We start from the raw sequence: 24,600 nt of genomic DNA, 5'->3' as shown, positions 1-24,600 counted from the left end.
GTGTGTGTGTGTTGTTGGTGTTAATATCAATTCATTTAAAAATATGAAAGTCAAGTCGCGTAGACTGTGACAGCGAACGCAACAAAAGGTGCAAGCGGCAGACAATGGGATGTGCTTGTACAGATATTGTAATGATGCAAATGAAGTTGAGGGGACGAGCTGCCTTATTATGTACATAAATACACACCGGCTCGCTGTGCCATCCGTGAATGCAGGAGAGGGAGAGGGAGAAGGGGAGGGAACGGGGGAAAAAGACCAGCTCGAAAATTGCTGCCAGGTTTAAACTGCCTACCCCTGGCAACCCCTCTGCTGGCCTGCTTATGCATTCACCAGCCATTTAGACCCTTTCCTTCCTCTTTATTCACATACATGAAGGCGAGCTAGGCAGAGGCGAAAGTGTGGTCACTATTAGCGGCTCCAGATGTGCCTGCGCCGCAGTCAATGAGCCCAGGAAGAGAGAAGGAGACCCCCAGCCCCCCAGCAAAGAACGCAGTGGAAGGAGATCAAGAAGCACGAGAAGAAAAGTCACTGTAGGGAAAAGGTAAGGGTATTACAAATAATAAACGCGTGACAAAGTGCCTTGAGAAACGGGGCTGGGGCTCTGCTTCCTCGGGCTGTAGATTAAAAACCTTTCATTTCGGCAGAGGGGGGAAATGCCAATTGAAACAGAGAGCTTTGGCTGCGGATGTGGGGAGCTTACTGCAACTCTTCCTCGCCGGGGCTGTGATGAACTGGAGAAAGTGGACACAGCGGGGCTCCCAGGGAGACAGTGCACTTGGACAGGGAGAGATTGTCCTTGCAGCCAGGTGTTCTTAGCAAGGGGAGATGGAGCGTTGTTTATTACAGACTCTCCCCTAAACCGCCCCTATGCATTTGTCACTGGCCGCTTGGATGGAAATGCAGAATATTTTGGGTGCTGTTCCCAAGCCACTCCATGAGGGACCCGTCTATCTAAAGAGCGGCCACTGCCCAGTGACAGAGAACAGCTTGGCGTGTCAAATAAAGAACTAGTGCTCGGTGTTTTAAATAAACCAGTCTTGTCTTTGCAGATGATTTAGGGCATTTCTTGGGGTAGTTTTTCCTCTTCCAGAACAAATCAGAGAATTTGTTATTTCTAAAAATGTGCAGATCTACTACATATCTGGTGGGGGTGGAAATCGTTCGCTTTGCATGGTTGCTTTATAACCCGGCTGGTTTCTTATTTGAACTAGCTGCAAACAGGTAAAGCCATCCTTAGAAAATTTAATAATTTACAGACCAAATTTACTGACCAAATGAAGCGATGCTTCAAAGAAAATCTAGAGACATACAGCGCGGAAGAGTAAGCTCCTATGAAATAATCTTGTTCTCATTCACACTGGAAATGGGTGGTTTTTTTCTGTTTTGAAAAACATTTCACCCCTAGCGAATAGCAGGCTCAGAGATTAAAATAAACCAAGAGGGTTGGAAATTGGGAAAGAGCTGGTAGTTTTCTGTTTATAATGTAAACCTTGTGTCCCCAAATTATCTTGCAACTCAGGTATGAAAGAAGCGATCAAAGATTCAAACTGCTTTGCTGGTATATTTATATATTAGATGGATCTAGGTCGGAAACTGATTTCTAATGAACAGTGTTTTTTCATTCTTAAACTCGCAGTCACTTTAGAATTCCCAGATACTTTCTCTTCTAATAGACTGGCCCTATTACAGCTAAAGAATGAGAGCGTTTTAAACGCCACATCATCCTGCCAAACTATTCCTTTCGCAAAGAGGGAAGAACACGGATTATTGCGATGGCCCAATAAACAAACTAAACCAAACCACCGTGAATTAATAGCAGTGAATCTCCCAGGATTAAGTATGTGTCTTTATGGCTTATCATTTTTTTAAAAAACCAGCTCCACTTCGGAACCTTTATTTCTTTTCACCAATGGGGGGTGCAATGTTAAATTGACCCTCCCCCCACACGCCTGGCCCCGTCCTATCCCCCCTCTCTCATTGTTGTCAGATTTGTTAATAAAAAGATGCGAGGGTTTGTTCTCCCCTGGAAAGCCCCGCATCTCCGCCGGCCCTGGGTTCTGCTCCGTTTGCACCTGCCTAACCAGGGAGCCTTTGCAGCCCCAGTCCCGTGCAGCAGATTTACACAGCTTTGCATGTTTTAAAATTACCCAACTATAGGCTTCAACCGCGTTTTTTTCCCAAGGCAGCTCTTCCACCCCCACCCCACCCCCTTTATTCTCCTTTTGCTGTGGGGTGCAGAGACTGGGAGAGAAATCCACCCTGGAGACTGAATGGCTTTGAGGCGATTTCAATAAGAATAGTTCGGGTGCAGGATTTGGAGCCAGGGTTGGCTTGTTTGGTTGGAGAGCGAGAAGCTGAAACAAGGGTAACATCTTTATTAATTTTTTTAACTTAGATTTGGCCATGTCCAAAGAAACTGGCAAGTAAAGCAGCTGCCCAAATACACAGTATCATTCCAATGATTAGTTATTTTAGATAGATAGATAGATAGATAGATAGATAATCAGTTGTCGCAGACAGCTAATTGTACCAAAAACTAAATATCTGGGTCTGAAACTGATATCGAATCGTTCTCTTCCAGGGCCCGATCTTGCAGCCTTAACTCAGGCGATTTCTCCATGGAAGTGTTGTTGCCTGAGCAAGAACTGCAGGATCGGGCCCCAAATATCTGACACCCGAATTGACATCGAAATATGCGTCCAGAAAATCGAACCCTGCAACGAAATCTTTGGTATGAGAGTCCCATAGACCGTCTACCATTACAACCGGGGAAGCAGTTATTAATTGCACGTATTAATTATTAGTAGTACTATCCTCGTTATCGCTGCAGTTGCTGCATTTTGAGCAGAAGTAGGTTTGGCAATTTCCAAAGCCTTGGGGTGGTGCTGGGGTTTGGGACTGCCTGGCACGACCAGGTCTGGGGCAACAGACTCTGGGCTGGAGCATACACAGTACTAACCAAGGTGGCTCAAGTAAGGGATGCCCTGCAGATCGTCGTGCCCAGCGCCCGGGGTGAGGAGAACTGGGGAGCCAGTGAGGCGACCAGGGAAGCCAGACAAAGGTTCCAGGGCTGGGGAACTTTACCGGGATGGACAAATTGCAAACAAATTGCAGGGGAACAAAACGAATTTACAAGTTGTCAGGCGCGTCGAGAGAACAGGATCCAAACAACCAAAAAAGCCAGGAGGGAAAACAAGAGCCACGAGGGGTGACCCAGTGGGGAGTGAAAACTCCCATGGAGCAATGGGCAAAATATCCGATCTGAATCACCGGGGGGGGGGGGGGGAGGGCAGATCTAGGCAAGGCTTTTACGGTAGTTAAGAAGAGTACGTGGTCGGTGATTTATTCCCTAAATCGCTCTGTTTTTATGCAGCTTAAATGGGGGCTTGCGGTTAAGAGGTAACTGTGTCATTTTATAACCTTCTTAGCCAGCATTAAAAATGTACTAGTCATGCAGGTCGTATTTTAAGAAAGAAAGCAGGAAAGAAAACGAAAGGAAGAGGAACACTGGGAAAAGTCTGGAGAGAAGGGCTGGAAAGTGACTGCTCGTATTTCTAACCAAAGACTCCCTGTAGCGGCTAGGCTCTGAACCATGATTAGTATTTTAACTAACAGCAGAGGACATAATCATGACAGTAACAAACGCGGCGGTGCCTTGCTCTGCCTGGCAGACTCTCGGTTCCCCCTCCCCGGGGTGCGGAGCCGATCCGGCAGGACCGCCACCGCCCGGGCTGCGTGTGCCCGCGGGCAGGGTCCCCCACTTCCCCGGGCCGCGGGGAGAAAGGCTCTGGCGGGCTCTGTACCTGCCGCAGCAGGCTGCGGGGCTGCTGGCTCGAGGGCTAACCCGGAAGAGTGTGTGTGTGTGTGTGTGTGTGCCTTTCTGACGCCAGTCATACGTGTTTCTATTTCTGTACCTGACTTAGCCAGATTGCTGGAAGACTCGGGGTTGCAGCAGCCCCGGCGAGCAGCGAGGCGGCTGTGCGTTACATCCACAGGCCTGCTTCTCCCCCCCCCCCCCCCCCACCAGCTCCAGCGCAGCCGGCTTCCTCTGCCTCTCCCCCCCCCCATACACAGACACATCCCACTCTGCACCCCATGCTGCTGGCACTGAGGATCTGGCTCCTGCTGCTGCTGCAGGGGACGGGCGTCGCGGGAGACCACCAGCGGCCCTCTCAGCAGTGAGTACCTTGCATTGCGCTCCGCCAAGGTCTGCACGGAGACGCAAAGGCGCCCCCGAAGCCTGCGTGCCCTCCGACATGGCTCGTGCCGTGTGCAGCCCCTCTTATCTCAGACCCTGTAGGGGTTAATTAAGTGCGCCTCTCTCTCGCTCGCTCTTTCCTCCGTTTTTGATGGCTGCACCAATTAGTTGCACAGAGGAAAGGACGAGAAGAATAGGGTTACAAAGAGAGGAAAAACTTCTGCTGCCCCTGGGGTTTGCAGTCAGGGTGAGTGAAGTTTAAACAAAGAGGAAAGTCGATGCGGTTGCAATTCGAACAATACATCTGAATGAGAGAGCGACAAGGCGAGGCTAGGAATTTATGCTAAATCATAGTCTGTGCTGTGGTATGTTAGATGACATGTTAGTGTACGCCACTGTACCTAGCACTTCACCCCCGTGAAGCAGGATCGGGGCACAGAGATTGCAGCTCTGATGGCTGGGGCGGAGTTGGGGCGAGAGATTTCTTGTATTTACTTCGCGGCGGCGTGGTCTGGTGAGAAACCTTGCCCGGGAAGAGTTTACAGATTGCGATAATTATTATCCGTTGTCATATCTATATCAAAGGCGTGAAAGGAGGTAGGAGACGGCCGGAGTTCCCTCCTCGCCTAATTAACAAGATAAATGATAGGAAAAGTCCAAAACTGCCAAAAAGAAAACTGTCACAAAGGACAAGGCTGAATGTTCCCGGGTACCGAACCGCTCCCCATCCGCACGGACAGGCCAGGGATTATCAGACAATTAGCTCCGCCACCGCTTTCCTCCCCAAACGTTCAGTGTCCACATTCTGTTACAGCAGAGCATGGGGATTTGGTTATTTCCCTGTTGAACCTTTGCCCACTTCTTGTTGTTTTTAGAGTCTGGCATAAGGTCTCTTAAATTGAGATTTCGTCAAATAAAACAGGGGCAAACCTTGAGGGCATGTAAATAAACAGTCTGCGTGTAGGTCTGGGCACATATGTTTTCTGCCTTCGAATATATTTGCGCTTTGATCACAGACACAGGTGTCTTGCTACATCAAATGGCCCCACTAACTGTTGCTAAAACATGTTCCATCCCCCCCTTAAGGAGATGACATCACTTGTCAATCAAATTAAAATGACCAGCTGTGCTTCCAGATCTGGAAGATCTCCCTTTAAAAATTACAACAAAAAATTAAGGTTAGTAAAACTGTTGTATAAAAAGAGATAAAAAAAGCCAGCCCTGAGAGATAGACAGCCAGTCTGAGGAGAAAACTTTATAACTCATAAGAGGCATTTCTGTTTTACCAGTTTTCGCTCTCACTAGATAAATCCACACAGATCTATCTATCTATCTAATCTACCTACCTATCTATCAGAAAGCACAGATAGCTGATTTATCGGCTTGTCTGGAAAATATACAGAGAGACACTTGAAAATAAAAGGTGGGATTTGATGTTTGGAGTTCATCCTGACACAATTCTTTCTTTTCTTTTCTCAGTTGCCATACCCTGCAGACTATGGTATGTGCAAAGAAGGAGGGCGATTTGTAATGCATTTGGCGTACCTTGTGTTTGCATATAACAGCCAATAAATCTAGCAATCTACTGGAAGAGGCTATGGAATAGAGATGGGGGAATGCAGGGCCCACGGAGTGACTTCAGGGACTGGAGCCGGCTGGCTGCAATCCTGCAGCTCACCGCCCGTTCAGGCAGATTCTCTCCAGAGAGGACTTTAATAAAATTGACAGAATAGTTGTTTAACCAGCCGTGTGAAACAGGCTGAATCTCAGCTCCAGAAGATTAGTTAAGCTTCTGCGCCGAAGGTCCTTGTGCGGGTTAGTTTATGTTCCGATGAGTGCATTAATTAAATAAACGTCCCCAGCATGCAGCTTTGCTCCTTTGCCCCCACGGTGTTGCTGCAGTGGGGGCATTTAATAACAAACCCACCCTAACAAACAAGACCGAAGCACTGAACTGCCACGAGCTGAACAAGCACTTTGTAAATCAGAGGCGCGGAGATCACTGAACCTGGAGTTCTCAAAACACGTTTGGAATCGAATTCATAATGATCTATTAAGCACAATTTCCACACACCCGCCCTGCGCTCAAGTAAGTATCGGTGGAGGTGGATCTGTAATACAGGCAGGAGTTCTACGCTGTGTCGAGCGATTTCACTGGGAAGAATTAAACCGCCTTTGAACTCCTGTATCCCACGGGGAAGGGGTATTTTGTTTTTTTAAAAGGGAGGACGATTTTATTCGCTGTTTATTGTCAGGAGTTTAAAGAGAAGAGCTGGAAAGCGCGATTGAGGGGTCATCCCAAGGCGGCGGAAAGTAGTGCATGGGAGCAGTGACCCTGCAGCTGCTCAGAAGACATAATGAAACTTAATAATACATAGAGACACTCATTAATAATAAGAACCGGCCGATGGGAGGCCGTGACTTTTCAGGAAAATAAGAGGCTAGGAAGAAGGTGCCCAGAAGCCTGGGCGAGGTCAGTAAGAGTGTCAGAAATACCCCGAAACCATTGGTGGCAAAGGAAGCCAGTGAAGGATTTCTGTTAGCGACACGATCCAGTCCCAGAGAGAGGCGGCGGCGGGGACGGACAGGCAGGGCATTCGGCTGGATTTTGTATTTTCATGTCTGCGGAGGAAGCGGCACAGTGTATTTCCCCACCCCCAGTGTCTCCCCAATGCCCCGCGGACGGGTTGGGTTTTTCCCCTCCTTGCCGGCATGTGGATGTTGTAGGCAAGATCTGCAGAGGAAGCAGCGAGCTCCCCTGGCTGCAGGGAAGTGGCAAGGGCCGGCTGCAGGGTAATCTGACACGGGGGCTTCAGGGAGAGTTTCCCGGGCAGTTTTGGGGTCTGTCGCTCCATAAATCAAGCAGCCTGATTAATCTTTACAATTTGTCTTTTAAAACAAACATGAACGAATTATCAGCTCGTTAACTGCGATTTTATCACCTGCCTAAAACAAACAGACCCCCCCCCCAACGCCGCCTTGCCCATTGCAGCGGGGAAATAATTAAAAAGGTTGGTATTAATTAGTAAGAATGCATTCGGAGCGCATTAACGCCGGTGTTAATACGATCGCATTAACAGCCCAGCCATTGCGGCGAACTCGGATTCTTCCCCACACTTTCGCGGGAGCTTTTGCAATCACGTTCTGCGGGGAGCTGCTGGATGATCTGTGATTTTTCAGTGTGAAATGTTTGTTCGGATCTGTTAAAACATTCTCCCAGCAGCCCCCTCCCGGGTAATTTTGCAAACGGGGCCAGGAGAGCATTTATTTCTAGTAAACAAACGCGGTGAGATTTGTTGTTCCCGTCTGTTGTTTGCAGTTTGATACTCGGAAGTAAAAATACCTGATCTGCAATCGCCTTATTTTCATTTAACAGATCGATTTGGGTGTGTGAAAAAATATAGATAAGTTTTAATTATTTTTTTAAAGAGGTTGTCACCTCTCTCCCTCCTTCACACTCCAGGCCTGGTACAGAGCCTGCGGTCTATATAGCCTGATATTGGAAGATCATATCTGCTAAAGCGCCCTTACACCAGAATCCGAATAAATCATCCAGGAATTTCTAATGCTGCCGAGTTTATCTTTGGGTCTATACTGTACTAAATCCTGCATAGGGGGCTGCAGCGGCAGCTTCTAATTCAGTTTGTGTCTATGTCAGGGTACGTCTCCCCGGGCCCCGATTTCACCGGAGAGTGTGTGTGTGGGGAAGCTGACAGACTTACTCGTACGATCCCTTCTCTCCTGTTTTAATCCCTTTCACTGGCTGAAAAGAAACGGGAAGTGTGTGAGTGGGGGGAGGGCGGGCTGGGCGAGAGGGGTTCGGGGAGGTCCCAAGCCTGGGGACCGCGGGCAGGCAAGGGGAAGCCCGGAAGGGGGGAGAATCCGAGGACATGGGGAGGTGGTGGTGTGAAGACGGGGCTAGGTTCAGGATTCTGGGCCCGGGTTGTCGCACAGGATGCGGGCTTGGGGCGAGCTCCCGGCCGGCCTTGGCTCAGAGCCGGGGCACAGACATCAGCAACCCCCCCTCTTCCCTCCCCCCTCCCCACCAGCAGAGCTGGGCTGGCTGAGCCCGCGGGGAGCTGCGCTGTGTTGCCCCGGCTAGCTCCGAGCAAGCCCAGTCCCGGCCGGCGCAGCCAGACCTCCTGTCTCCAACCCCCGACCCCTCCCGAGGCCGGGCCAGCCCAGCCGGCTGCAACTGCATCGCGGCTCCTTTCTGCGGCTCCCACCCCGCCGGGGGGCTGGGGAGTGCAGGGTTTCCCCTCTCCCGCAGGGGCCGGCGGCGGCACATCCTCAGCCCGGCTCACCCGACCCGGGTGCTCCCGGTCCTAAAGACCCCGAGCAGAGCCCGGGACCGGAGCTTGCTGAGCTCCCACGGATCCCCACGGCCGCGCGGCGCCCACCTCCCGGTCTCCGCCTGCACAAGCTGGGGCCGGGGCCCGGGGGATCCTGGCAGCGGAGCTAGGGGCGCAGGAGTCCGGCTCGCCTTAGTTTTCCAAGAGGGGCAAGGAAGCCCGCCGGGGGGCGGGGGGGGGGAATCCTAGCCCCCCCCCCAAGTCCCCGCAGCCCCCTGCCCCGCAGCCCGGCCCAGCCTGCAGCCAGCGGGGAGGAAGATGCCAAAAAAAGGGGGGGGGGGAGGCTGTTCAGTGTCTGGCCCCCGCTTGCCTTGAAAATCTGGACTTGTTTTGTCTGGGTGGGAAGGTGGCAGGGATGGAGGCAGGAGCAGCAGAGGGGGCCAGGCAGGAATTGGGGGTGTCCGGGACCCCTAGTTCCCAGGGAGAACCCGCCCCGATTCGAGGAGAGAGGGGTTTGTCTTGTATTATTATTATTATTAAAAAGTTCATTTCCTGGCGAATTTGGCAGCGGCGGGTGACGTCAGAGCCCCGGCGTCTCAGTGACTGGGGCCGCCTGGCTGGGGAGAAGCAGCCTCCTATTACCCAATTACTGACTGTCAATCCTCCGAGCCGGCCCCCCTCCCCTCTGCAGGGAGACCTTCCCTTGCACACCCAGCCCTGCCCCTGCGGGGGGGGTTATATAGCCTGGTCACCCCAACACACCCAGCCCTGCCCTATCCTCCTGTGTGGTGTGGTGGTTTTTTTTTGGGGGGGGGGGCGTTATAAAACCTGGTCACCATCACCACTGCCCTGCACTCTGGGTGTGATCATATAAAGCACCCCCTAAAACACACTCCTGCCTTACATTGTGTGTGTGATTATATAGTCTGAACACCCCCACCACAAGACACCCTACATTGTGGTTGTTGTAGGATTATATAACTTGATCACCCTCCCAATCCTCCCCTAACCACCACCCCCATGGGGGATTATATAATTTGATCTAATCAAACAAATAATCCCGAGGGGGCAGATATCCCCGCAGGACAATACAACCTGATCACAACCCCCACCCCAACACACATACATCAATTTTGCCTTACAGTGGGGAGGATCTACCCTCCTTCCCTGTCAAGCATATTACACCCTGCTCACAACATCTCCCCTCTCTCCCCCAACACACCCCTCTGGCCTGGTGCAGTGGGGGGACTCCCCAGCCCATGATATAACCCGATCATAACTCTCCCCTGTCCCCCAAAGCACCCAAATCTCGCCCTACAGTGTAGGGGAGGTGAGGAGATGTACACCACCCAGAATGATACAACCAGATCACACACACGCACACACACCTCTCCAAACCAGCCACCATCCTCCAACTCTTCCATTGTGACCTGGAAATGAGTTGGTAGAAGGAATAATAAGTATGGAACTTACACATAAAGTAAGGAATGTGACAAGACTTGGGGCCAATCTCAAAAACATCTCCACAGGGTCCCCCGAACCCACCTTTCTTCCCTAGCATAGTCTTCATTTCTGAGGTGGATGGGAGAGAGAGGCATTTGTCTTGCTTTGATTCCACCATTGAAATCTATTCATGTCAACAATTATTTTCCTGCATCTAGGAGATAAGAGGATTTACAATAAAATGAAAACAGCTTTTAAAAAACCAACCAAAACCTATCAGTCAATTAGTTCTTTTTTAATATCAATATTTTTAGGGGTAGGTAGGGACCTGGCCCGCACCATGTTAGTCTTAGTTGTATTTTCCTGTCGCCCTGTTGTTCTTTGCCGCCTCTCCCTTCTTTCCCCCTTCTCTGGAGCCGCTTTTCGCAGTACACAGGCAGTTAAAAGTGGGACCTTCAAACTGTGATAAATTAATTAGCTCCCTGCATAAAAAGCCTGTTGATTCGGACTGCACTTCTCATCCGCCCTATACCAGGCGGGTTGAAAGCCTCCGCTGCTTCAAACGGACAGAAATACGTCAAAAAACCAACCCAAAACAAAGAGAGGGTTTATAAAAATGAGTTTTAAAAAGGTTCCGGATGAAATAGCACTGTCGGGCTCCGAGGGCCAGGACTGGTCCCCTGCGCTTCAGGCTGTTTATTGTCTAGTACAAACATACACTTACTTAAACAAGGGTGTTTTTTTTCTCATTATCTGGGTGTTTCCTAGATTTGTAACGCTGTAATGTCGCTTTGGGCCTGACCATGCTTTCGGCGCGCAGCCCAAACTCACAGGCAAGTCAGCGAGCCCAGTGTCCGCATTACTCAAGAGATTTCAGGGAAGGGTCCCAGGGAAGTCCAGGGGGGCTCTGCGCGAGAGACAAGTCGCCAGGATCGGGCCCGAAAATAGACAACCAACGACTAGCTATAAAACGAATGACTCAAATGGATTTTTGGACTCCTAATCCCTCTAGTTTACACGCCCACCCCAGGTGGGCTCCAAACAGGCTTGCGCGGGTTTATTTTCATTTTAATCTTATTTTATTTTGCTGATTCAGTTCTTTCGAACGAACAGGACGGTAACAATCCGGGACAAATCAGACATCTGCTAACGGCCCGAATCCGGGGTTTTCGAACATTTAAAGTCCTGCTTCGGGAAAACTAGAGTCCTGGTTAAATGAGAAAGGAGTCCTGTATTAATGCAACTGGCTAAAATAACCTGCATTCGTTCCGAGCAAACAGCCAGAGTTCACTGGGGCAAACGCATCACGCTTAAACGTTTAGGAAAGAAAACGAGCATGTTCCTATCAAATCTCTACCTATCAAATACCTTTTCTGTTTAGGAGCCGGTTCCACCGTCCTTACTCACACAGAATACCCCTTCACTTTAATGGGAGATTTTGTCTAAGGAGAGCCTGCACAATCCGATTCTGTCTTTACAGCGTACTCCCGATTGAGGTTCACATTCCAATCAAATAAACAGATAAACATAATTTTGCCTTAATTTTTTTTTATAGATTTGTGAGGCAATTAGCAACTCAGTTAAAACGGGTTTGTGAGCGTCTTCTAACAGGCTGCTGCCCGGGCATCTTTCCTGGGAGAGCCTCCTGACCTACTTAGGTGTCCCCCCTTTCACTCCTTTGGTGCATGTATTTCGATCCCCAAAACTGGTTGGAATAATTTGTTCATAACTTTATTCTGGAGCGTGGCGGGGTATTTAACGTTAGCCGCAAACAAACACCAGCTCTGCAAGACAGGCGGACCTGGATGCTGCTGCGGGGAGGGGAGAGTGGAAGCGGGGATAGTGGGAGGTGGGCGGAGGGGAGGGGGGGGTCTTTTCTGTCCTTGGCGGGTTCAGCTCTTTTAAGATGTTTGGAGTAAATTAGGGGAATGTGGAGTTCTGGGGCCAATGGCAGCGCGAGGCTGGGCGCTAGGACGCTGATTGGCTGGGCGGAGGTTCTTAGCCCTGCGCGTCGCCCCTAGTTCATGTCTACTGAACTGAGTCCAGCTGGCGCCAGGGCTGACATAGGATGCTTTGGGGATGTTACAAAAAAGGCCAGAATAAGTGGAGCTTGCCATCTGAGTAAGAACCTCCATCCAATCCTCCTCTTCCTTCTCTCTCTCACTCACTCTCTTCTGCATTCGCATCCTCCAAACAACCATCCATCACCACCCCTCTCCCACCCTCTAAACTTACAACCCCAGAAAGAAACTCTGCAAACATTTGGAATTAGATTCACTCCACTTGGAGGGACTTTGTGTAAGTATGTTGGGGGGGGGGAAGAAGAGCTGGGTTTATTCTGCAGGGAAATTGCTTCTGAGCTGCTGCTGCTTTTTCTTCTTCTCCTTCTCTGAACATTCCTTTCACTTTTCCTTTTCCCCTTTTGCTTTTGTGTCAGTTCGAGCTGGTATAAGTAGGTGACATGAGACCTGCTGGCTTTACTTTTTCACCCCCACCCCCTCAAGGCAGCTGGAAAAACTCTTATTGACGTTTGTAGAAAAGAGGAAACCTTTTTAAAAAAAGCTCTTGAAAACAGATGCTGTTTATTTGGGGGGCGGGGGGAGGTGAACCCAGGGTAAGAACTTGTGGGGGCGACGGAGCACAAAGAGAGACTTTTTTGGAGGGGGGGGCACAAAGAGGGACTTCTCCTACCCCCGCTCAGCTGCATGTTGGGAATTGCGGAATTAGATCAAACCAGATGGAAAATGCGGAGGGTGACGCGCCACTCTTGAATAGCCATGTAAAGTACTAACCACTCCTTTCCTCTTACAGGTGGTGTCCCGGGCGTGTCGCAGGGAGCCTCTCGCCACAACTTTCCAGCTAAGAGAGAGGGACACGTTGGCTTTCCCCCCCCCGCCCCCGCCCGTCCTGAGACAAACACGAGCCACCTGCCGTTTGTATCATTCTGGTTTTAGAACCGACCCATCACCAATCCGTGCCGGCTGGGGGGTGGGCTGGGGGATTCAGCGCCGGCATGGAAGTCGCCACCGACCAGCCTCGCTGGATGGCTCACCACGCCGTGCTGAACGGGCAGCACCCGGAGACGCACCATCCGGGACTGGCTCATAACTACATGGAACCGGCGCAGCTCCTACCTCCGGATGAAGTCGACGTCTTCTTCAATCACCTGGACTCCCAGGGCAACCCCTACTATGCCAACTCGGCCCATGCCAGGGCCAGGGTGTCCTACAGCCAAGCTCACGGTAAATCTGCACCGGTCTCTTCCCCCCCCCCGCCCCCCCCAGTTTACTTTCTCCCCGGGTCCTCTGTGGGCTTGTGCCGGGCGCGGAGTGACTAGAGACCAGGTTTGTCTGGGGGCTGCTTCAGTATCACTGGAAAGGGAGAGCCGAGAAAAGAGGCTCGAAAGGGAAGCCCGGGTGGACTTTAACCCTAGACATAACCGATGGGGGGAGGAGGGGGAGGAAGGGGAAATAGACTGAGAGGGTGGGTGGGTGGGTGCGCGCATACAGACCAAAGAAACTTCCTAGTCCCGAGACACGGGCACTTCCCGGATATGAAATACAAACTAATTCAAATCACGGGTAGATTTTATTTTGGGGGGACCGGGGTATTAGTAGCAGCTGAGAAAGTGCTCCCCAAGCCTGCAGAGCTAGTGGGTTTTTTCTTTTTTGGGGGGGAGGGGCTGCTCCCCCCGACACTGTGCTTTGGTCGCTCCCCATGCTGTGGCTGCTGCTTTCTTTGCTGTTAAATCCAAGGGGCAAGTGGGTTGGGAGCCTTTCGGGGCTTGCAGGGTGTTGCTGGCGCCTGGATAGGGAGAGGAGAGGCGGGCATGGGGAGCCTGCGTTGTCCCCCTGTCTCGTCAGGGCACGTCTGCTGTGAACCATTCACCCCAGCCACAGCGCGGCTCCGTTGGCTTGGGGATGGCGGGTGTCCTTGTGCGGGCGCTGGATCTCCCTCCCCGGCGATCTGGCTCTGGGCGCGTCCCACGCAGAGGGCACCGGAGCTGAACCGAGAGCCGCCGCTGGACACTTCCCCGGCCCCCTCTGCGCAGGGCAGGCCCCCTGCCCGCGCCCCCCAGCGCTCTGCAGGGCCCGTCTTCCTCGCCGGGCTGGCCTGTGTGATAGTGAAAACTCCCCTCTCCCCACAGCCCGTCTGACTGGGAGTCAAATGTGCCGGCCTCACCTGATCCACAGCCCCGGGATCCCCTGGCTGGACAGCGGCAAAGCGGCGCTCTCGGCAGCCCATCACCACAACCCGTGGACGGTGAATCCCTTCACCAAAGGGCCCCTGCACCCTTCCGCCGCTGGAGCCCCCGGGGCCATCTCCGTGTACCCGGGCAGCAGCACCTCCAGCACGGCCTCGGTCTCCTCGCTCACCCCGGCCTCGCACTCCGGCTCCCACCTTTTCGGCTTCCCACCCACCCCTCCCAAGGAGGTGTCCCCGGACCCCAACTCCACCAGCGCAGCCTCGCCCTCCTCCTCCTCGGCCGGGGCCAGGCAGGAGGAGAAGGAGACCATCAAGTACCAAGTGTCTTTGTCGGACGGGATGAAGATGGAGAGTGCCAGCCCGCTGAGGACCAGCTTAACCTCCATGGGGGCCCAGCCCTCCACCCACCACCCCATCCCCACCTACCCCTCCTATGTGCCGGCTGCTCATGAGTACAGCAGCAGCCTCTTCCACCCGGGCAGCTTCCTCGGCGGCCCAGCCTCCAGCTTCACCCCCAAGCAGAGGAGCAAAGCTAGATCCTGCTCAGGTAAGCCCGGCCACTCCTTGATCTCTGCAGCGCCTGTGCGGTGTTTGCCTGGGGGGGTTGGTTGGTGTCGCGGGCAGTTAGGGGGGTGTTGCAGGTCAGGTTTGTGTATGTGTGTTTTTGAGGAAGGCTGGAATGCGTGTACCATGATTCTAGTTTGGAAAAAAACCCCAAGAAGACAGCTTTTTACATGCACTCCGACGAGGAGGTTAGGGTGGATTTACTTTGTTGGCACCGAGATACATCTTAATCTCAGCCCCCTGGATTTTTTAAACACGCTGTTGTTGGGGCAGCTCTGAAAAATGGACCTAGCTTTTCTGTGATTAACTGCTGGTAGGGCAAGCAGCCTCCCTTAAAGGTCTAGTCCCTGGCTCTCTGCTCTGCATCAGTCTCATGGCAGGGCCTAAGGGACACAGTAATCCCTACAAGAAAAAAAACTGGCAGCTCTAAATTATGCAAATACCGGTTTATACGGCAAAATCTCACACAGAAAAAGAAAGACAGTGGCTGGTTCTAGTCACTGGAAATTCTGGGCCAGATCCTGCACTCTTTACTTCGGTGAAACTCCCATTGACTCCATGAGGGGAATTTACTTCTGTTTCCTTGCAATAAATTTGCACCTTCATTAATAAGAGAAAAGGCCAGCTTTTAGCATTGAGCACACATTCACAATTGAAATTACCAAGCCAATTGCTTAAAACTGAAGAGGGCTTGATTTCTTTCAGATCACACAAGGAACAAAAGTTCAATAGTTTACACACCAGTACTGAGGACCAAAGGTACCCAGTAAACGCCAACTTAAACCAACTCAATAAAAACTAGAAAATGCGATCGGACATGATTGTTCTCTGCCTCAGACCTATCCCTGTTTGCTAAAAACGGATCGCAGAGCATTCCCCTCTTCACTCCAGTTTTCCCTAAAAGTGTCTTCTGAAGCCAGCTCGTTCACTGATGGCTCAAGTTTTGATCTCACTTTCAAGTGTCCCCAGCTGAATATCTAGACGAATTAAGAAAACTGTATGTTGTTCTATTCACCTAAATCCTCTTCCCCGTTTGTCTTCCCATCGGTGGAACAAAATAAAAGTATATATTTGGGATAGCGTTTTAAAGCCACCTTTAAACAAAACTAAATATGTGTACACACACACACACCTCTATTTGCTATTTTGAAAGCGGCCATTAATTAGGAAACCTGATCTCTTTTAGGAATTTTGCAACAAAAAGATCAGGCATTTTACAATATCAGCTCTATTTCAAATTGCTCTTTTAAGGGATTTTTTCCCCAGTGTTTGAAATGCGGCTGCTGTTTTTTCTTTTTTTAAACCGTGAAAAGAAAATTTAAAATAGAGTTGCCCCCCCCCCCCGACTGCTTTTAGAAACAGCTCGAAGAGTCACTGCAGAGAAATGGATCCTTAATGGCCTTTTTTGGGTCCCTTAGTTCTCGAGGATTTTATTAGATGGGGGAAGTGAGTGATCTTGATTTTTTTTTTGTTTTGTTTTGATGGGAGCCCCCGCGCATGGAACTGGGGAAAGTTCGTGACCACTCACTGTTTTTGTAGGGAAACTAAGACTCACGACACGACGACTCCTGCAGCTTCCTGCCCTAGGAGGGACAAAAGCTAGGAACGCAGAACTCCCCTCATTTTTCACTGCAGACTGTGTTGTTTAAAAGCCACCCACTCCCTAGATGGAAGGAGACACAAGCCCTGCTGAACTCGACAAGGCCTGCTCCAGCTACTCGCAAAAATAGTTTCCTCTGCAGTTAAATACTGTACAATTTGCATAAACTGTGTTAAGAGAATTTCCTATATTAAGCAGACCAGCCCTCAAAACATCAGGGGCAGTGAACTTTAAGCAAATAGCTTTTTGAGGCCAAAACAAAAAGCAACAACAACAAAAAAGGCAGCAAATATCTAAGGGATTATACGTGGTATTCTAGTTGGAGATACAAGATGGGTGAGCTAATATCTTTAATTGGATTTTGGGTATTTTTAAATGCTGGTTGGGCCACTGTAGAATCAGGCCAGTGTTGCCACTCACCAAAAATTAAAGTATTAAAACAAATGAGGAAAGAGTAGGAGTCAGATAAACCTCTCCACCAAATCAAAATTTTCCACTTAAAAAGTAAAGTACAGAAAAAAAGCTGTTTTTATAAGTTCCAGAGTGCCTACTTAGATACAATTTTTTCAAGTGTTGCATTTCAACCAGTTTTGCTAAATTAAAATAAAAATAATGATTGAACCATTTAGATGCTGTATCCACTTCCAAGCTGCCCTGCTTTATTTTAGGATATTGCAGCACTTGATGCGAAGTGTCTTTTGGCCCAGATACCCCTTTTCCTTCAAAATTTTCGCTTTGTGTGTGTGTGGCGGGATATATGTGACCTAGCCATAGAGGTGCAATAGATATGGCAGGGGAATGGTGCACATTACATGGTAAGGGAGCTCTTGTTGTTACCGAAATGATACAAGTGCCATTTGACACAACAAGAGTGTCCCTCTTTCTCACCTTGCGGAGAGAGCAACTGGTTTTTGATCACAACATAGAGTGCTAGTTTGTATTAGAGACACTAAGGAGAGCCTTGCCACATGTACTGTAAATAATCAATGCTGTCTAATTATGCTTGAATAATGCACTGTTTTGACTTCTGGAAAATGCCTAAAGGACAATGCAAAAAGCTTTTGTGAATTTGTTTTTAAAGAAAGAAATCCGGTTTCTTCGTGTTTCCATTTAGAAGGCAGAGAGTGTGTGAACTGTGGAGCTACTGCCACCCCTCTCTGGAGAAGAGACGGCACTGGGCATTACCTGTGTAACGCCTGCGGGCTCTACCACAAAATGAACGGTCAAAATCGACCACTCATTAAACCTAAACGAAGACTGGTAGGTGTCTGTCTCTGCTGGGTTTGGGGATAAATTATACAAAGGGACCACACGCAGACCCACCCATGGTGTGTCTCACTCATCTCCTGTGCTTCAGACCCCGCATGGATGCTAGATGTTGTATTGTACATGAGACTCATGTCACTCAGAGGTCACGGCATAGCCTAAGGACAGATTGCAGGGACTCCACCCATAGCAGCTACATGCCAAGGTATAGAATGTAAGTAGGCTAGCAATCTCGATTATATTCCTACACTCTGTTCCTGTTGGAAGATATGGGGCACGATGTGTAGCTGTCTTTCTCCTTCTGAACACACACTTTGATCCTTAGATGACAGCTTTCATTTGATTTCTCATTTATTTGGCCTCGTGGGGCAGTTCAGAAGTGAAAGGGTTACAAGTGTGACTGGACTCCAACATGTACTAAAAAAAAAAAAAATTCCAGCCCAAAAAACAAAACAAAAAAATCAAATGAGTCAAACCCACTGCTCCCTACTTAATAATTATTTGTATAAAGGCCATGAAGTAATTTTCACTCTTCTATTCCATGACAATATTAATATTCGTTCCCTCCTCAGACAATCCCCTAATGTGTTTTTTTTAACCCTATTATTTTTCCATGGAGTCACCTATACTTTGTATTTTCATTTGAGTGATTAAAAAAAAATGTCCTTTCTAAGCTCCTGGTAGTAGTTTCCTATCCGGATATCTGTACGTTAAAGATAAGGAAACTTTGTGTATCTGTTTCCTGACTCTAAAAGCTTTAGAGAGTTTCTATAGGCAAGGCATGCCAGTCATGCTTGCTGTTTTGAAATTTCTAATACACTCTACTCCACAAATAATGTGTAAAATGCTAAGAATAATAAATATATATATTTTGGAGCCATGTGATTTATAGTCCCTAAATCTCTTGGCCATTTTGGGGACATTTTACTGGCCTGGGAGGAGGGAAGGAGAGTTGGTTTTAATGATATAATGCTGGGATGGGATAAAGAGGATTTCTGTAGTGAGCCAGAATTTCAACTATGCAAGCTTCTTAATGACTTGCTTTCCTTCTAAAGTGACTGACACATACAGAAAAATGTTAAGACAACAGTGTAACATTATCTGAAGTGCTTGCCAGACTGAATGGGACAGGCCTCAGAGCTAAGCAGCATAGTTTAGTATCAATAAGCCATTTCAAATATGCAAACATAGCTCTTCACCTTCGAGTGGGCTGGGAAATTGCCCGACTTAGCTCACTGAAAGGAGTTTTGGGGAGCTAGATTTTTTTCAGTTGTGTTTTTGTTAAATGTTATATATATATATATATTTTTCCCCTGTGGTTCACTCCATTTGTTGGGACTGGAAGAAGACTGTCTTCATTTACGGGTTTATTAATATTAGTTTTTTTATTGCATGTCAAAATGACATTGTCAAGGCTTGAAGGCCTAACGTTAGTTGTCTTTTGGTTTGCTTACATGTGCATGCACTAGGGGGTACAAACTGACTCAGCTCTGGCTTTTGGCTTTGTTCTTGCAGGCTAGCAGGGGGACTGAAATAAATAAATCTCCATGGCCTGATTCTAGTCTCACTTTACTGAATACTCCTCTGCCTTCAGTGGAGTTACTTCTGATTTACACCAGCATGTACTATAAATAAGAGCAAGATCAGGGCCATAATCTTCAGAGCAGGACCAATCTATGGTTTGATATTTAGCCAACTCTCCAGCAGAGCAGATGGGCAGAGGAAGATGCATTACGAGGTGCATAAAGCCCTGATCACAGAGAAAACCCAATGTTCTAGGATTTTATGTTGTAGATTCTCCCAGAAGCTCAATGCCTTGAAAGGAGCATTGCTGAGGTGCAGGAAGGGATGGGCAGTAGCTTGTCCCAAGGATTTTTGTAGCCAACTGTAAAAATCCTTAGGGAGCAGGGCCCCCAGAAAATTAGCACAATGTAGGTGTTTTATAAATAAATATTTAATTCTCAGAATTCTCTGGGTTGTACAAAATGGAATGTATTCTAAACATTTCCTAGAGCATCTTTGAACCTTCCTAATAAGGATGTCTCCCCAAAATACGGGGTGCATTTTGTCTATTCCTAACATCTTCTGAAATGCCACCCTTGTCCAAGGATGTGTTATTGTAGGGTCTCTCACTCAAGCTCATATACCGAAATCAATTGGTCTTTTGCATGCATTTACATTTTTCCTATCTTGCTGTTCTCATTTGGGAAGGTTGAAAGGTTCCCTCTGCCCCGCCACGGGTCAGCAGAGCAATCTGATTAAAAGCATCAGATTTTAAGAGAGGATATTTTTGGGGCTTACCAGCCTAGAAAATGAATAGGGATAGAGGTAGTAGCAGGGGCAGCACAATCATTGCTGAAAGGCATGAGACTAGGTTTGCTAAATATTTAACAAAAGTTGGAGCTGGTTCTGTTTTCTCTTTCACTTGTAAATGGAAACTGAAATTTTAGTGATGGCTATGATAAATACGGCACCCATCTAAGTAATGCAGCTGGTTTTCCTTGCTGGTCACCTTTACAGGGACACGATCAGTTTAAAAATAATCTTCTAAAAGTCCTCCTTTCTTGTATTGTACTATAAACACTGTTGGTGCTTAACAAATTCGTAATAAGAATATTTTAAAAATCAAAGTGATCTTGAATTTATGTGGAGCATTACAAGGGAAAGCTTTTAAAAACAAATGTATTTCTCCCACTCCCCTCTGCCCCTTATTAGTGCTGTTTAGCTTTTGCATTATTTTTGTCTTGGACAAGGAAAATAGACTACTCAGCTTCACTGTCTGGTTTTCATGCAGTAGCCAAATGTTCCAATATTTGGGTGGCTGTTACAATGGGGGACCATTTAAATACAAACAAGCAAAACCCGAAGGGGGGGGGAAAAAAATCAAAGCAACACTTCTCTGACCTTTCTGTTTTGTAAATAGATTTGGGATTAGTTACAAATCCTACATATTGGACCTAAATTGACCTTTAAAACGGGCTTGTTCCAAGTATACGCAATAATTTTCCCTCTCTTTTGGTTAGTCAGCGGCTAGGAGAGCAGGGACCTGTTGTGCCAACTGCCAGACAACCACCACCACCTTATGGCGACGTAATGCAAATGGAGACCCAGTTTGTAATGCCTGTGGACTTTACTATAAATTGCACAATGTGAGTATTTGCTTGTCTTGTGTGTCTCTGCTTGCTTAGCTGGGATTGATGCTTTAACTGGATGGCATGCACTGGCCTTTTATTGGTTTCAGGTTTTTTTTCCTCCCTCCCAGGTTCCCCTGGGGACTCAGAGCCATTCTTTGTTGGCATAGTGATGCTAAGTTCACTGACATTACAATGTATTAGCTTGGCTTCTAAAGCTTGGGCAAATCAGGCAAAATAGAGTTACAACACTAGTTTTAACTAAGCATGTTGTTTGCGCTTTCTTTCTCCAGCAATGCAGAGGCCATTTGAAATGGATTCTGCGCAAAGGTTAATCCCAGGGGGGAGGTATCCTCTGTGCAGAATTGTCAAGTTTTTTGTTTGTTTGTTTTTAATAGTAAAGATTTAAAAAAAAAAAAAAAAAGAATGAATTTGGAACAGGAATCATTCGACACGTTAGAACATTATATAAAATGTAAGTAACTGAGGTTGCAGCTTTCCTAGGAAGAGACCACTCCCATTTTAGAAGTGAATTCAGGTCAGTGTGTGCTGCCTTGTTTGATCTCTTCTATTAGGAAATGAATGGGGGGCAAAGGGTAAGCATAAGGGAAGGATGGCCATCAGCTGCCAAATTCAGTCCAACTTGTTTTCATGTCTGGGGTTTGTGTGTGTGGCTTCACTAAACAAATCAATATAAACAAGAGAGAAACACCATTTTGTTTGGCCAGAAAAAGTTCTCTGTCCAGGAAAACACATGGGGGCTGTCCAAATATTTTCCTTTTTGCACAATAAGGTCATTTTGTCTGCATGAGCCTGATTTTCTCATTTCTTGCAGGTGAACAGGCCATTGACCATGAAGAAGGAAGGAATTCAGACCAGGAATAGGAAAATGTCCAACAAATCAAAGAAAAGCAAGAAAGGCTCTGAGTGTTTTGAGGAACTGTCCAAGTGCATGCAGGAGAAATCCTCTCCATTCAGTGCCGCTGCCCTCGCCAGTCACATGGCACCAATGGGGCATTTGCCACCTTTTAGCCACTCTGGACACATCCTACCAACACCTACTCCCATTCACCCATCTTCCAGCATCTCATTTGGACATCCACATCCATCCAGCATGGTTACAGCCATGGGATAGAACCTGAGTATCAAGAGACCCACACAGAGATTAAGAACACGGGGCTCTGTCTAAGATGACACTGAGTAAGGAAAGATTCTGCCAAGAGGAGAACATAGGGAAGGAAAAAGGGGACCTTGCGCCAATGTGGTTGAACTCTTAGGGTTGGACTAAAACCCTGCAATGATGAGTCTGCTGCAGAAATGCTTAATGGTGCCTGTTATGCACTTTGCCCCTCAGGTATAAGGAAAACGAAGAACTCACTTGTTTGATACCTGCTGGCCCAGCAGAAAGCAAAGGTGGCAGAAGCAGCAGAAGACGGATGCTGGAACTGGCTCTCCTTTCTCTGTTATTACTGTGAATATTGTAAAGAGATAGCAGCCTCCAAAGGCGGAGCAAGCTGGCTGGTAGCCACCCATACTGGATTTCTATGGTGGACTTTGTCTGGGGGAGAAGGGGTGGGAAACCAGGACAACTTTATAAAAACTTAATTTTTAAAAGGAAATCAGACACAGAAAGTCATCATTTATTTTGCTCTTGTTTTCCACAAAGAGCCTCAAACCTTCTGACTTGCATGATTTTGTGCCTTTTTTGGGGGGTGGGGCGTCAACCCTGCTAGAATAAACACAGCTTTATAACGGGGGGGGGAGGGAAGTGTGCGCTAACCAGCCACCCCTTGATTGTCTTCATCAACGTTACATACAAAAAGATCTGTTAGGGAAGGGATGAGAGAGAGGGGAAAACAAAGCAAAAATGTACCTGGAATATGGGAATGTAATGGGCCCAAGATGTGGATTATTTTGACGTAATGCCTGCATTCTTTTTCTTAACATGAAAGATTTTATTTAAAAAAAAATACTATTCCACAAACAGCGAAATAGGACAAATCACTAAAAAAAATACACTGTAGGGAACAACTCTGTGCCAGGTGGAAGTAGCTAGAGGAGGTCTTATTCATCTGTCCCATCTAACTTCTAGGAGTCTATCAGCAACCAGGGCAAGGCAGAAAAAATCCCATTCAAACCCTTTGGAGGTTAAAGCATTTTGTTCTGCCTTGTGGGCAGCTGTTGCTTAAGACACAGACTAGCTGCTTTGGTAAACTCACCGTAGTTTGGCTACCACATCCATGCAAAGCCAGAGCGTGTGCTGTCTGTAGGCATCCAGGCTACGGCACAGTTCACATCTGGGAGTGAGGAAGGGCAGAAAGTGGATTAAGATCACTGGACAAGAGAAAGAGAGAGAGACAATCAGTTTCAGCTTCACATACCCTTCAAATCCAAGAGGCAGCAACAGCTGAGGCGTTGAGGGACGGTAACGTTCCAAGGGGGACAACTATTTCCCATAGCGCATTTTATATCTAAAAAAAAAAACAAATAAAAAATGAGTCTCCCATTATTAAACCATATTGTACGTAAACAACTGAAAACAGCTATTGCCAATGTGAAGTGTATTCTATTGATTGTTGTGACCTGATGACTCTCATGAAAACAAGCTCCAGTATAACATATGATGTACATATTTAGCTATACTTCTGATGAAAATGCCCCAGTGAGCAGAGGGGTTCGATAATGTAAACTGCGTAAGCTTAATTCTGTGACAAGCTTTTTCTTTTTCTTTCTTTCTCCATTTTTTTTTTGATCAAGCCAATTGTATCTTACTGCAAAAGTTCTGCTTAAAAACGAACCCACATAAAAATGGATGTACATTTTTTTTCCTAAATAGGTAATTGAGATATTTGATAATGAAGTAAGGACCAAGCAGCCATGGAAATCCTGCTTTCCTCCTTTTTCTGGTCTGTGTAAGGTGCACTTTGTAAAAGTGGAAATAAATGAATGGGGCGGGGGGGGGGGGAATTGGTTGGGAGATGCTGTAAGAATTTTTAATTTACTGAGTCAAAATTTGGTCTTTTTACTTTTTACCTGTTACTATGGTACAGTTGTACATTATTTGTACCCAGCTCAAATTTCTGCAGGATTTGGGGGGTGATGGGTGGGGGGAAAAGGAGTGGGTTACTGATACAGTTGACAAAGTGCAATATATTGTCAGTCACTGCAGCGTAGACAACGGCAGTCAAGATTTAAATTATTTTGTACTTGTATCAGCATAAAAATTCTGCAGTATTTTCTGTTTTTATTCTTAATTTTTTATTTTGCTTATTTTTGGATTAGTGAATTAAGTTATTGTTAATTATGTACAACATGTTTATATATTGTCTGTAAAAAGTGTATGCTTTCCTCATATTCCTTCAAGGTGAATACTGCTAAGAATAATAAAATACCTTTTTTGTGAAAGCAGTTGTGCCGTTTCATGCAATCAAGTTGTGTGTGTGTGTGTGTGTGTGTGTGTAAAATATTACAAGGGCTAAAATATTACAAGGGTGATTATGACCAGTGGAATGATTAGTTTAAAATTTGTGAGGCTAGATTATCAATATGTTTTAAAAGCTAATGGGTTTAGAGAAATAAAAACAAACTTTTGAATGTTCACATACCAAGGAGCATTCTCAGGGTTGTATGTTATCATAAGGAGTTCAATGTATTATAGACTCTAAACCAGTTTAGCACAACACCAGTGTTTCTAACAACAAACTGATTTTTAAAGTTTAAAATAATAAATCCTTTTAAGAGTGAAATTGATGCTGAAGAAGGGCAGCAATTTGCTTCAAGGATATCCAATGGTTTGGTTTGGTTCTTTTGCTATTGACTTAAATGGGAGCAAAAGCGGGGCCTAAGTTTGATAGTCCTAGATACTGAAGTTCTGCGTCCCTAGAACAGGTAACAGAGGGG

General features: G+C 47.3%; 1 protein-coding gene across 9 annotated transcripts; it reads left to right on the top strand.

Annotated features, from left to right (window-relative positions):
* Positions 1 to 120: 120 nt before the first annotated feature.
* Positions 121 to 24,105, top strand: GATA2 (GATA binding protein 2). 9 transcript variants are annotated; one of them, XM_037905180.2, is made up of 6 exons: positions 121 to 541; positions 12,745 to 13,175; positions 14,081 to 14,686; positions 17,385 to 17,563; positions 20,593 to 20,718; positions 21,536 to 24,105. In XM_037905180.2, exons 2-6 carry the CDS (start codon positions 12,947 to 12,949, stop codon positions 21,833 to 21,835), a joined length of 1,440 nt encoding a protein of 479 aa, XP_037761108.1. In that variant the 5' UTR covers positions 121 to 541; positions 12,745 to 12,946; the 3' UTR covers positions 21,836 to 24,105. The 9 variants fall into 9 exon arrangements, with proteins under 9 accessions (XP_037761108.1, XP_043407521.1, XP_043407520.1 ...); XM_043551586.1 differs by having other exon boundaries at positions 212 to 541; positions 17,418 to 17,563; XM_043551585.1 differs by lacking the exon at positions 121 to 541 and adding an exon at positions 3,931 to 4,178 and having other exon boundaries at positions 17,418 to 17,563.
* The last annotated feature ends 495 nt before the right edge of the window (positions 24,106 to 24,600 follow it).

The sequence above is a fragment of the Chelonia mydas genome, chromosome 7 (assembly GCF_015237465.2).
Source record: "Chelonia mydas isolate rCheMyd1 chromosome 7, rCheMyd1.pri.v2, whole genome shotgun sequence".
Classification (NCBI taxonomy): Eukaryota; Metazoa; Chordata; order Testudines; family Cheloniidae; genus Chelonia; species Chelonia mydas.
Note: the sequence above shows the minus strand (reverse complement) of the source record. Positions and strands in the feature narration are given on the sequence as shown.

Excerpts from the sequence above, each read along its gene's own strand:
- GATA2 (XM_037905180.2), top strand. The coding sequence starts at position 12,947 with ATGGAAGTCGCCACCGACCAGCCTCGCTGGATGGCTCACCACGCCGTG. Across the intron at positions 14,687-17,384 it reads CAAAGCTAGATCCTGCTCAG|AAAGAAATCCGGTTTCTTCG; the intron begins GTAAGCCCGGCC and ends TTGTTTTTAAAG. Across the intron at positions 20,719-21,535 it reads TTTACTATAAATTGCACAAT|GTGAACAGGCCATTGACCAT; the intron begins GTGAGTATTTGC and ends CATTTCTTGCAG.